Source organism: Saimiri boliviensis, chromosome 3 (genome assembly GCF_048565385.1).
Source record: "Saimiri boliviensis isolate mSaiBol1 chromosome 3, mSaiBol1.pri, whole genome shotgun sequence".
Classification (NCBI taxonomy): Eukaryota; Metazoa; Chordata; class Mammalia; order Primates; family Cebidae; genus Saimiri; species Saimiri boliviensis.
The window spans coordinates 56,865,719-56,880,160 of NC_133451.1; the positions used below are offsets into that span (position 1 = coordinate 56,865,719).

At 33.8% G+C, this 14,442-nt stretch overlaps 1 protein-coding gene across 32 annotated transcripts in view; it reads left to right on the forward strand.

The window, feature by feature from the left end:
- ADGRL3 (adhesion G protein-coupled receptor L3) overlaps positions 1–14,442 on the forward strand; it is an 846,433-nt gene that overhangs the window by 525,502 nt on the left and 306,489 nt on the right. For 28 of the 32 annotated variants that reach the window (XR_012516839.1, XM_074396184.1, XM_074396178.1 and 25 more), the window contains 2 exons: positions 2,172–2,186; positions 4,301–5,101. Coding sequence is in view for 31 of the 32 variants with exons in the window: in XM_074396184.1 (XP_074252285.1) it covers positions 2,172–2,186; positions 4,301–5,101 (816 nt within the window). In the remaining variant the exon portion in view is untranslated. The remainder of the gene's footprint in view (positions 1–2,171; positions 2,187–4,300; positions 5,102–14,442) is intronic. The other 4 variants (XM_074396183.1, XM_074396199.1, XM_074396191.1 and 1 more) reach the window with 1 other exon arrangement.

Below are 14,442 nucleotides of genomic sequence, written 5' to 3' on the forward strand. Positions count from 1 at the left end.
TAGCATAAGTTCCACTCAAAAGTAAGACTGTCTATGAGTTTTACGTGAAAGAAGACTGAAGTTCTATGAACGTGCATTTTTGTGTTTTAGAATGAGAAGACTAAAGTTCCATAAATGTGCGTTTTTATGTTTTAGAATGTAAATATCTCTCTCTGTGTTTATCAGTAAGATATCTCTATCTAAGGCCACTTCAAGGATCCAAATTAGTTCTGAAAACTTATTTGTAAGCCAGTAGTTGAAAAATATCCACTTTACTATGACTTCCTATCGCCAACCTCAGCTTTCATTATAATGGGCCTGAAGTCTATACTTTGGAGACTATCAATTAAGCACTTTGTTACGGTACTTAGTTATGCTCCTTCTAGTTGTCTGTCTTAATATAGGTTTGTTATTATTCTGGTATAAGCATGAGGTATGTCTCAGATAAGGCTTGAGATGCCTGTATTAGCCTATTTGAGACATACAGTCCAGTAAACCCTGGAATTACTCAATAAAGATTAATTGAGGATGATGATAAATTATGATCTTATAACAAAGTTTTTAAAAGTGTCCAAGAAATATTATTAAAAACAGTATTTGTAAGGAGAGAGGGAGGAGGGCAAGGGTTGGAAAACTAACTGTTAGATACTTTGCTCACTGCCTGTGTGAAGGGATCAATTGTACCCCAAACCTCAGCATCACATTATATAGCCATGTAACAAACCTGTACATATAACCCCTGATTCCAAAATAAAAGTTGAAATTATTTTAAACACAATATTTATTAAGTAATGAGATGAAGGATCTAAAATTTCATAACCTCGTTTGCAACTTTCTAAGAAGAACTTTTGATATATAACAGTTTTTCCTTGGTGATGTGGAGGAATAGAACCACTCAATATCACTTTGCAACATGATATTGAGGCTTCAAAAAAGTCGTTGGAGGGAAACGAGTATGGTTTTGACAATAATTGAAAATATACAAGCTTAGATCAAAGTATAAAAATCTCACCCAAATGTAATTATACCAAACAGTATTTCTCACTTGTTTTTGAAACCTTCCTAGAGTTTTAAATTGATTTATTGTGCATAATATCTCAGTTCATCTCTTCCACTGAAATTGCTTTAGTTTTACATCACTTGAAATCTGTAATTTTTTAAAGTTTGTATTATGAACTCATTCTTCCCTGACATTCTCCTCTTTTTTTTTTTTTTTTTTCTTTTTTTTCCTCATTGTTCCCTCTTTTCATGTTAGAATGTAGCAAATTGTCTCTGGTAAAACAAAATGTTTATAAGATAAAGAGATGCTGCTTGATGAGTTTGTGAATATGTTAACAATTTCCCAAAATTTTCACTGACTTGTATTGCTTAGTACCTTAAAAATAATTATGGAATTTAATTTGAAATGTATAAACATAACATGTTTGAGGATCTCTATTTTTATAAGTATATGTTGACTCACTTAAGAATTTCAGAAAAGACCAGAGGCGGTGGCTCATTATTTTTCTAAACCTTCTGATAACATGTTTTGTGAAACACAGTATTTTTCCACAATAATATCAGATATTAATGGGTGGGAGGGAGAAAAATTTTTTCAATAAGGATTCCATATCAATTTCTTTAGGGTAAGAGCATTCCACATTAATGTGTAGTCTCATGAGGTGCATTTCTAGTAAGACTGACAAGCTATGGAAAATCTCAGGCCTTAGAAAATGATTTGCTGAGTAGTTCCTTCTGAACAAATTCTTTCAAATGCATAGAAAGCACAACTATTATGTGAAATAGTGGAATAAACCATAATATTTATAAATGAGACTAGCCAAACTATTTGAAAGCTTTCTTTATATAATTGCTGAACTGCCTTTCAAATGGAAATATTGTGTTCTTATTATGAATATTGTATTTCTTATGTCTGTAGTTTGGAATGGCATGTTTATTTAATCATAGTTTGATTAATTTTTACACCTTTTCTCAAAGTTTATATTGTATTTTAAATAATATAATTATTTTTAAATAACTGTATTAGAGAGATGGGTTTTATTAAAACATATAATATTCAGTAAAGCAAGTATGAGTGAAATAAATTATTTACTTTCAGTTTGGAAGAGGTGAATAAAAAGTGCTTGGCCAATACCGTACCATTAATCTATTCTCTTTTCTCCTTTCTCTCTTTACTTCTCTCTCTCCAATAGAAGTGGAACAAAAAGGTAATTAAATACCTTTCATAAATTATATACTATTTATAGGCTAAGTTATTTAACAGTTTAACATTTAGTTAAAATAATTTTGTTATTAATTCTTATCTATTTTATGAAAATTTATTTACTACTTCTGCTGCTCAACTTCACTTTAATCTGTATTACTGACAAGTGTCAGCTTCTTTTATCTGGAAGAGTTTAATAGTATAAAATTTTCAACAGTTTATTTTATGCCCCTTTATTTTTTAGTTAGAAATCGAACTCATGGTCATGAATAGGGGTTGCTTTAATTTATTTTTATTTCTATACTACCAAATTTTGCAAAGCTCTAGTGTGGTTTCCCTACTCCATTAGTTTTAAACTATTAGGGGGAAATGGGAAATAGTTTTCTGAACTACCTAAAGTAAGTTATGTTAGTAATCAAGGATGATTATTAACATTAGCATAAAGTTTATACATAATTTTGATAATGGACACCTATTCTTTATAATTATAGCAAGCATATGAAATTCTTATAATCAATATAATTATTTATTATGTATTGATGATGGCCCTCTGCCCTTGCTATGGAAGATTTTAGTAGTTAGCCTGTCCCCAAACTTTTTATTTACTTAAAAGTGAAACTTTGGTCATTTTAGTGATGCACTTGTCTTTTTGATAGTCTCCAAAACCTACCTGAGTTTTATCTTAGATTGTTTTCCATTGCATCTATGCTTACAATTACTGTTTAAAAGCTAATCACTAATACCAAAAGAATAATACTTCAATCATTTTAAAAAAGGGTCAATATCCAAATTACTGTGATTTCCTATTTTTTTCACCCAGTACACTTCTAATCATTCCAAACATAACAATAGACTGCATGATTATTTTTCAGTGTGTTTGCTTTACAAATATGGTAGAGCAGTGTTTCCCATAGTAGGTTCAGTGGAACTCTATACTCCAGAGAAGCTCTGTGAAAAAGGTCCCATGATCCAATTAATGTGTGAAATTTGCTCACCATTCCCACTTCTGCCTTGGAGATTCACGAATTCTAAGCTATTAGAATTCTAAGCCATTAGAATATCTGCCACAATTATATTTAGTATAACATTTCTTAAGCACATGTGGCTAAGGATCCCTTTTTCCTTCCTGTGTAGCATCTAGCTATGCCACTTGAAACGCATACTTCAAGGAGCACCCTTTGGGAAACATTGCTTTATAGCCCCTTCATTACAGAAGAATCAGCCAGGCTTTCTTACCACAATTCACATGATATGCTACTGATTCATACTAAAATCAAGTGAATAAGATGATTCCTGGCCATTTTCATTCTGAAGTATGAGCAGCAAAATATAGAAAGTAATCTTGGGTTTTAATGCTCTTCTCACGTAACAGTAAACGGTACATGTTTTTAAGTTCCAATACTACTGTATTTAACAGGACATTTTTAACTGATTAAAATCTAGATCTTGGGTTCTTTTCTGTAACCTTTCACCTTTTCTTCTTTCCTTATTCCTTCTTTCCTTTCTTTTTCTTCCTTTCTCTTTTCCTTCCAGTATCCATCCATCACTCATTTTTAATTGTGTGGGTTGCATGCTCTGTGTGTGTTGTAGCAACTTTGAGAGCTTTTTTGCTAAAAGATTTAGTGGCCTGTATTACAGGGCTTTTCTTTTGCTTTATGAAAAAAATTACTATGAGATATTCATCTGTTTCTTAATGATAACTACTGAATGGCTAATTTCATCAGAATGGAAACAATAATTTTTGTTTCCAAATATGTTCTTCAGTAAACTAATAAAAGTATTGCATATAAACATTTGTATTTCTTATATGTCTATAGAAAACATAGACATATGTCACATCTGATATATATTTCCAAAAATATTATAGCATGTTTATAAAGGTAACAATCACAGGAATGCACAGCTACTTATAAAAAGGCTAGATATTTTTCAGTAAACAAAATCAAAATGATTTTGAAATGAAGCCAAAATTAATGTGGAAGAATACTTTGTATTCTTAAAAGAATTCAGCAAAATAAGTGATGGTGGGTATCTCTTGTTAGAGTTGCATTCCATTTGATGAAAACTAAAACAAAATATTAAATTAATATATTTATTTAACTGTTTCCCTTCCAACAGTTTTTCTTTGTCCTGGACTACTAAAAGGAGTATACCAGAGTGAACATTTGTTTGAATCTGACCACCAATCTGGGGCGTGGTGCAAAGACCCTCTGCAGGCATCTGACAAGATTTATTATATGCCCTGGACTCCTTACAGAACTGATACCCTGACTGAGTATTCATCCAAGGATGACTTCATTGCCGGAAGACCAACTACAACCTACAAGCTTCCTCATAGGGTGGATGGCACAGGATTTGTTGTGTACGATGGAGCTTTGTTCTTCAATAAAGAGCGCACCAGGAACATAGTAAAGTTTGATTTGCGAACTAGGATAAAGAGTGGAGAGGCTATCATAGCAAATGCCAATTACCATGATACCTCCCCCTATCGATGGGGAGGCAAATCTGACATAGACCTGGCAGTAGATGAGAATGGGTTATGGGTGATCTATGCAACAGAACAAAACAACGGTAAAATTGTCATTAGTCAATTGAACCCTTACACCCTGCGGATCGAAGGAACATGGGATACCGCATATGATAAAAGGTCAGCTTCCAATGCCTTTATGATTTGTGGGATCCTGTATGTGGTCAAATCTGTATATGAGGACGACGACAATGAGGCCACTGGGAATAAGATTGACTACATTTACAACACGGACCAAAGCAAGGACAGTGTGGTGGATGTGCCCTTTCCCAATTCGTACCAGTACATTGCAGCTGTGGATTACAACCCCAGGGACAACCTTCTTTATGTATGGAATAACTACCACGTCGTGAAATATTCTTTGGATTTTGGACCTCTGGATAGTAGATCAGGTAAGTTCAACCTTTTCTGGTTCTCCTTGGGGAAATATTTACTGTTTGTTCTCAGTAAGTTCATTTTATGTTTTTATTAAACTTTCTTTGTGTTCTTCTGTGTATCTGAAAATCATTCTTTGTCTTTGTATCTAAAGAGGGTTGCTTCTGATTACTTTCAGCTATAGAAATGTATAACTACAAGAAATAGACTCACCTTTGTTCTGCTCAACTCCAGTCTTTAGCTCTTCTTCTTTGAAGGGCATTTGCCGTTTTCAGCAGGTTAGGTCTTTGTGTAGTGAAGTGGACAAAACCACTGATAAAATAGAATGCCACCCTGTCTAATTAATTGTGAAATGCCCACAGAAGTGCTGTCTACTTAGAACATGTCAAGGGCTCACTTGATTTTATGTTTCAGGAGCCCACACCAATGCATTCATCTCACAGAGAGCATCATATATGACCTCTCCTTTTGGAAAGATTATCAGTTTGAGTGTGCCTGTGTCTGAATGAACTTAATCAATATATTGAGAAAAATGTTCATGACTGATATGTACAGAAAAAATACATCTTAGTTTGTATGAGACATTGCAATTTTTATACAGTTTTGAGTAACCTTGAGATAATTTTTAATTGCAATTCTTTAAAAGTGCCCTTTTTCCATTGAAAATATACCATTTCCTTTTAATGTTATTTAAAGATGATCATAAATAGCTTTAATTGTGTTTTTTTTTTCATTTTTGTGTGCTCAACTGAATACATTTCTCTTAATTTAAAGGTTAAAATGTTTAGCTAGTATAGTAGTCCATTCTCACACTGCTGTAAAGATGTAAACAAGACTAGGTAACTTATAAAAGATACAGATTTAATTGACTCAGTTCTCAATAGCTGGGGAGGCCTGAGGAAACTTATAATCATGGCAGAAGGTGAGAGAGAAGCAAAGGCACATCTTACATGGCAGCAGGCAAAAGAGAGTGAACCATGGAAAGGGGAAGAGGCCCTTATAAAGCCATCAGATTTCATGAGAACTCACTATCACAAGAACAGCACAGGGGAAACTGCCCCCATGATCCAGTTACCCCTATCAGGTCCTGCCCTTGACATGTGGGGATATGGAGATTACAATTCAAGATGAGATTTCGGTAGGGACTCAGAGCCAAACCATACCAACTAGTCGTGGTAGTGTTCTCCAAGATAAAATATAATGGAAAGCCAAAATATGGGTGTCTGAATTTTGACAGAAATATAGCAATTCAAAAATTAAAATTATTTTTGCCATGCAGTTCTAAAAACATATAACTACAAGAAATTGACTCTCCTTTATTCTGCTCAATTCTATTTTTTAGCGCTTATTTTTTGAAGGGCATTTGTCATTTTCAGCCCATTAGTTATTTATATAGTGAAGTGCACAAAACCTTTGCTAAAGTAAAATATAATCCTGTTAATATTTCTTATTTCTGCATTGTTTCCAAGTATGCTTTCACTAGCACTAGCATGACATTCTTCTAACTTAGTCCAAAATATGCACATATTTTTACTGAATTAGATTCTAAGAATTTATGGCTGATGGCCTTGCCTTACCCATTCTTTCATTGTATTTTTCTCTTACCATTATTTCTGTCTTCTCTGACTCTAGTGTAATGCATCACATATATATATAATGAGGCTGAATCACTCTTGTGGAATGAATGAATGAATGATTGAATGGGTTTTCACTTCTTACTCAGTTAGGATGACAAATTAGGTGCTATTTTCTCTAATCATGGAAAGGGTCAGTCAGAGTGATAGCACTTGTTTTCATAATCAGTAAGATATGTTAAGTTGGTTTTTATGGAAAGAAAAGACTAAATATGGAATAGCAACAAAGCAATTTCTCCTAAGTCTTCAACAAAGTCTTCTAGATCAACTCTATTGTCTGATTCATTGCTGTACAGGTAAGGTTTTTTGTTTGTTTTTTCAACACATTGCATTCTCCAGTTTAAAACTTGATCAAGAATCCATTATCTAGTGTATTCTGGGAAGACACTTCTTTTATAGCTGTAATATTCTTAAACTAAAATTTATATTTGGTTAGTGAAAACTTTGTTATGGATGGTTTTTAGCCTTTTTTGACTCTTTTTGACTGGAACAGGAAGTGATTTCTAATATCTCAAAGGAATAATTATTTGTTTTTTAGTTAAACATGAATAAGGGCCAATAACATAATTCAAATTTTATTTATTTAAAAGATCATACTTTATTTTTATTTAGAACAATAGGTTAATAAAAATAATTACCTTTTTTGGTTCTGATTTGATAAACTAAAGGAGGTTTTTAAGTCAGTTATTTTAAAGTTATCCTTAAAGAATAAGATGATACCATAATCTATGTGTTTAAAAACTTGCCAAAAATATTTTTAGCATACATACGATTGTAGCCTACAATAACTGTGAATATATATGTATTTTTGTATGTATATACTATACATGTATGTATGTATAGTCTTATATGGGTATGAGTATACATATTCATACAGTTATTGTTATATGTTTATATATTCATATGTTCATATATTCATATATGCCCCCTATATGTATGTACATACTTATGGAGGGGAGTAAGAGAATGAATCATTGTAATTGTGAACATAAGGAAAAGTATACCTTCGTTTAATTTTTTAAAATTTATTTATCAGTTTGTTTATGGGAGTTAAAATATGGGCCATCGAGCCTGCATGTACTAGTGCCCATATTTGTTAAAAGGATGCTATTGAAGCAAAGACTTGGAACCAACCCAAATGCCCATTGATGATAGAATGACAGGGAAAATGTGGCACATATACACCATGGAATACTATGCAGCCATAAAAAATGATGAGTTCATGTCCTTTGTAGGGACATGGATGAACCTGGAAACCATCATTCTCAGCAGACTAACACAAGAACAGAAAGTCAAATACTGCATGTTCTTACGCATAGGCAGGTGTTGAACAATGAGAACACATGGACACGGGGAGGGGAGCATCACACACTGAGATTACAAATGCCACAGAGAAATGATCCTGTCTGACTTGGTTCATGGCCATATTCCAAATGCTTAGCAGAAGCCTGACAAACAGTATGTGGTCAATAAAAGATTGCTGAATACATGGATATAACTAATTTGAATTATTTCTAACATTCAAGCCTGGTGAGGTAGCATTCACCTCTAATCCCAGCTACTCATGAGGCTGAGGCTGGAGAACCGCTTGAGACCAGGAGTTCAAGACCAGCCTGGGGAACACAGCAAGTCTTCATCTTAAAAAAAAAAAAAAAAAAAAAAAAGGTTCGTAATTCAATTACTATTAAAACATCCAAATCATTTCATTTTCCAAAAAAAAAAAAAAAAAAAAAAAAAAGAGTGCTATTGATGGCTGGGCATGGTGGCTTACGCCTGTAATCTAGCACTTTGGGAGGCTGAGGTGGTCAGATGACTTGAGATCAGGAGTTCAAAAACCAGTCTGGCCAACATGGTGAAACCCCGTCTCTACTAAAAATAAAAATAAAAAAATTAGCTGGGCATAGTGGTGTGTGCCTGTTGTGCCAGCTACTTGGGAGGATGAGACAGGAGAATTGCTTGAACCTAGGAGGTGGAGGTTGCAGCAAGCCTAGGTCGCACCACTGGACTCCAACCTGGGTGACAGAGCAAAACTCTGTCTCAGAAAAAAAGGATGCTATTGAAGTAGCAAACATGAAGAAGTGATATTGCAGCTTCTAAAATGAATTCCTAACTTAAGTCAGGAGATTGAATTTTCATTCCTTTTGAACAATGACAATTAAGACTTTGTTTTACAAATAGTGAAATTTTACCTGTTAAATCTGTCAATATAATCACAAAAAAACTATAAATTTCCATGCATGAATGCTCAAATTGAAAAGCTAGTGCTTTAGCATGGACTTATTGCAGTTTATGGGTGGAAAGAATATGTATAGAAATAAATTTTATGCATGATGTGTGCAGATAGGAAAATTTCAGTTAGTGTTAATAGAGGCAGTTCATCTTATTTCACACAAACAGTTTCAGCTGGGTATTTTTCTTTAGTAAATTACATCGATTTTTTTTTTTTTAAGAAATTGCCTTTAGTGAATTCTTATTGCTATTTTATTATGGGTCCTATGTGTCTATGTACAGAAACCCTCAACTTATTACAAATATGTTAGAGTCAAATACTAATCCTAAATCTGTAGACCCAAAGTGCATTTGTTGTTACCATCTGTTAGTAGCAGACTGAGTGTTTTTGCGATAATTTTGACTGTGTTCTGATGAATGAAAATTCATTCCTTTGAAGTTTGTATGTAAAGGGGTATCTGTGTTTTTTGTCTCCTGTAGAAAGATCTGGTGTTAAAAAATAAAAGACAAATATACTTCTTTTGGATAAAGATCCTCGGGTGACACTTGGTGAGGCTTACACATAGGTAGCATAGACTTCTGAACATGCACATGGGAGTCAGAGGGTGTGGGTTTGAATTATCTCTGCCTCTTGTTTGAGTATGGGCAGATTGTTCAGTCTTCAGTCTTGATTTCTTCAGACTATAAAGTGGAAAAAATAACATCAACCTCAGATAACTGTTATATTTTAATGAGAAAATATATGTAATCAGCATGATACAGTAACAAACAGCCTAATAGATTTGTACCAACCCTGCAAAGACCATTTTTATCTATATTTTCTAAACTAAGGACCTAAAGCACTGCAGCTCATATAACTTATTCAAAAATTGCCCAGATGTTAGCAACAGGCACTCTGTAGATATAAACATCATTTGTAGATCGTATTACAAGTTAACTACCATGAATTTGTACTCTAAAAATTGTATCTACTTTTCAGCCATGAACTCAAATGATTTGTTTTGTTTTTATGAGGGTCTTTTTTTAGTCATTTTATCATTCTATTTTTTTCTTTTTTTGATTATTTCCATAAGTTTTTCAGGAACAGGTGATATTTGGTTACATGAGCCAGTTTTTTAGTGGGGATTTGTGAGATTTTGGTGCACCCATCACCCTATCACCTGAGCAGTATACACTGAATCCAATTTATGGTCTTTTATCCCTCACCCCCTCCCACCCTTTTCCCAAGTCCCCAAAGTCTATTATAAGATTCTTATGCCTTTGCTTCCTCATATCTTAACTCCTACTTGTGAGAACACAAAATGTTTTCCATTCCTGAGTTACTTGAAATAGAATAATAGTCTCCAAGTCCATCCATGTTGTTGTGAATGCCATTAATTCATTCCTTTTTATGGCTGAGTAGTATTCCAGTCTATATATTTATACCACTGTGTTTGTTTGTTTGTTTGTTTGTTTGTTTTAATCCACTCATTGATTGATGGGCATTTGAGCTAGTTCCATACTTTTGCAATTGTGAATTGTGCTGTTGTAAACATATGTGTGCAAGTATCTTTTTTTGTGTAATGACTTCTTTTCCTCTGGGTAGATACCCAGTAGTGGGATTGTTGGATCAAATGGTAGGTCTACTTTTAGTTCTTTAAGAAACCTTCATACTGTTTTTCGTACAGGATGTACTAGTTTACATTCTACAAGGGTCATTTTTAAAGGCCAAAATGGTAACCTTGGAGGAACAACATGAAAAACACTTAACTCCTCAAAGTATTCTAAAAGAGGTTTCAGGTGTTATTAATTTGAGTTCTTTACTTTTCCTAACACCCATCCCCAGACTTTCAGTTGTCACCTTTTTTAAAGTTCCTGCTTTTTGTTGGGCTGCTCAATTGTATGACATGTATGTTTGCATTAGTTTTCAAAGGAAATATAACAATAGCGATGTTAAAAAATTAATTTCAATTGACTTTTTAAACTTGTATTAAAAATGTTTTTGGAGACTCTAAACGAAGTTTCTCCTGGAAAAAAGTCATTAATTGGCCAGTTTTTCTAGGCAAGGTTTAGAAGTTTAAAATTGATCTACTATGTTTCTCTGAAAACATTACTTTCAGAACACTAACCTGTTGTCACTCATTTTGCATGATATTAAATGTAAAATTGCCAGTATTTTTGTTGTTTCCCAGCATGAAATTTGTGGAAAAATAAATCAGAATTTATTTTGATACTGCTATTTAGCATTCATATAGCAAATATATTTGCAAATAATTTCTTAATATTTTAAGTAATATTGTTGTATTTCACATATTAATGAACATACAAATGCAAAGAATCTCTAATGTTTTATAAAAAGTTTTTTTTCTGGAACTAATTAGACTTTGATCTCATTGCAATAATCTTGTTGATATTGTTTTAGTCAATTTCTTCTACAAATTCTTTTTTTTTTTTTAATTTTTATTTTTGTTGGGGAGAAGAGTCTCACTCTATTGCCCAGGCTGGAGTGCAGTGGCATGATCCCTACTCACTGTAACCTCCATCTCCCAGGTTCAAGTGATTCTCAAGTCTCAGCCTCCTGAGTAAGCTTAACCTCCCAAAGTGCTGAGATTACAGGTGTGATCTGGCCTGTCCACAAATTCTTAAAGTGTCTGATAAAATACTTAGTTCTTTGTAAAGATTGTTGAATGATTAAATGGATAAAGGGACTATATTTTTAAAATCTGCTTTTTCAAGATAATAGGCGAATAGAAGTACAGTTTCTAAATGTGATTAAGATATGTGTATGCTTCTCAGGTAGTCATCTTCACTTTCAACACATAGAGCTATAATCTAAGTTTATTACGTCACTTAGCCATCCTTCCTATCGCCACTCTTTAACCTCAGCTTTTCCCCTGCTTCACCCATATTGTTGTGAGCCTTGGTAATCTAAGGGCAATTTAACATATGTTAAAGAGAAGTACCAAAGTACGTTAATACCTAATGTGTTTTCTTCCAGAAGTAATTAGAAGAAATTAAAGTCAGTAATCTCAAAGTATGGAAGAAATTGGGCAACCACGTGAAGAATTCTATATTAAGATCATATTCTCAATTTGTTTTTGCTTGATAAATTGTAGGGATTTCTTCAACTTGGAGAAAATGGAAAATGTATTATATTCAGAAATGCATAATAGTTGTGTTCCCTTGAAATACATTTTGTCTAAAGAGCCAATGATTCAGCTTTGGACACTGGTACCAAAATGATTGTAAGATTTAGCACTTGAGTATAAAGTACATGTGAAAGCACTTCCTCTGTTTTTTTCCTGGGCAGAGCACCAGATACAAAACTATCAAATCTAGAATTTTCTTCAAATATACTTTTAACTGAGCCTATTTCCTAGCTTATAAAATACATTATAGAACTATGCCTTTATTATTACCTTTAATTGGCTATCTTTTGTAAGATGTGCATTTAAAGTATTCAAATAATCCTCAGCTATTTCGCAGGTTGAGTGATTCTCACATGGGCATCACAGCTCTAAAACCGTATATTATATCCTGATACAGCTGGTGGGAGGGAGTCAGACAGCTGGATCACTTGCCTTATCTATTATTAGTGGCTGGTTTTGACTGACTTTCAACCTTAACTTCTCTCTCTCCCAAACCACCTTCTGCCAAATTGTTTATTAATAGAGAAGAATGAGATGAGAGATACTTCCTTTGACTCTTACAGTTTGTTTCTAAGCTGTCCATCAAACAAACTAATTTTCCTTCTTAAATATTCAAATGTTTTTCAGTATTTCCTACTGAAGGAGGAGGAGGAAGTAGGTTCAAATTCATAATAACAAGCAGAGGAGAGGCCAAGTTTCAAAAATTTCCTAAAATTAGTATGTCTGACAGATCTACAAATCTACTGGTTGAGATTTAGTGAAAAACACACGGAGTAATAAGTACTAACAATAGCATGATAAAGATATGTAGCTTCTGTCTTGTTACCTGCTCTTCTGCCTCCCGAATACAATCCACATTTTCTTGAAAGCCATTTGAGATTATGTAAATATAACCATTCTTATGTACACTAAAGATAACAGTAGAATCTAAACCAACAAAAAGCCTACACATAACAGTTTAACAATGAGGATATGGTGCACCTTCTGTCCTTACAATATGCAAATTAAGTGCATTTGTATCTCCAGTAAAAGCTGTGGCTGTGTAGTGATGAATAAGAACTTTAAACACATATGACACCTCGTTAAAATGTAATTTTCACATCATATATCTGAGCCCTTTACTATGACAGCTGAGTAATGTGAGTGCTGGGCAGAGAATCCTGAACATTTTGAAACTGTCACGTGTTTAATAGGTAGCTGAATCTGCTTCCTGAATGGTTTAGTTAAATATGGTGTACCCTAGTCAGAAAATAGAGCCTACAAGTAGTAGGATCTTAAATCAAACTTGTCCTCAGCCTATGAGTATGATTCCTTCAGAGTTCCACTTGAGATACCACATTGTCTCTAAAGTTTAATTTACATCTATCTTAGTAGTTGAGTGAACTTTATGAAAAAGAAAAAATAGTCAGCAACTTGTTGCTAATTTCAGCCCTATCTGTATTTTTGTGCATCAGCTGTTTGTCTGCAGAGGAGCCCCTTCTTTTTCTTTCCACTGCTGCTTCTTTGCTTGCAGTGACAGCTGCTGCCTGAAGGACATTGCTGCTGCTGATTTTTCAGGGAGCACAGCCAAAGCTTGTGAAATTTGCAAGAGCGATTCCATTGCCACTTCACAGCAGCTGAATTTTCTCTTACGCCTTTTTGTAAACCTTTCCTGTATTTTTCTTTCTTCATAATTGAGGGTACAACTTCCCAAAATGACATCTTCTGCTTTTCAGGCTCTCAGTATAAGAATCACAGTCCTATACCAACCGAAGCTGAACCTAACTATACAGCTGAACCTAGTATTTGTTATTCATCTTACTAGGTGACCTTCCAAAGAGATGAGAGAAGAGGCAAGGAATAAAAAGATTCACAAATGTGCTAACGTTAGTTGTTTCTACAGAGTGATGTCTCCGATAAATATATAATTATTAGACGTGTGATCAAAATCATTTCTAAATGTAGTTCACAGTAATAAAGAAAGATGACTTATTTGTGAATAAGCTTCCCACTCGCACCAGCTGTCCTTTCTGTAACCATTTCACTGCTCATTAGCATGTCCACCAGAGTGCAGGCAGGTGGAACTGGAATAATGTTGCTGCTCTTTATTGGTGCATCCTGTAAGGGTTGGTAACTGTGGCAAAAGTAATGATTATCTAGGGATCCCACCTTAGAATCCTATGCTTCTACCCATCTTAGCACAGATAAGTGAGAGTTGATTCTATTACGTAACAGCTGTAAGAAAAGCCAAGTCTGACATCTGTTTCATGTCTGTTTTTAACATTTTTAAGTAGTGTTCAGATACCTCAGTCTAGGCTTGACAAGCAATTGTATGAGTTTTTAAGCACAAAGGAATTTCATTCTTAATAAACTACTACTAGAACACTA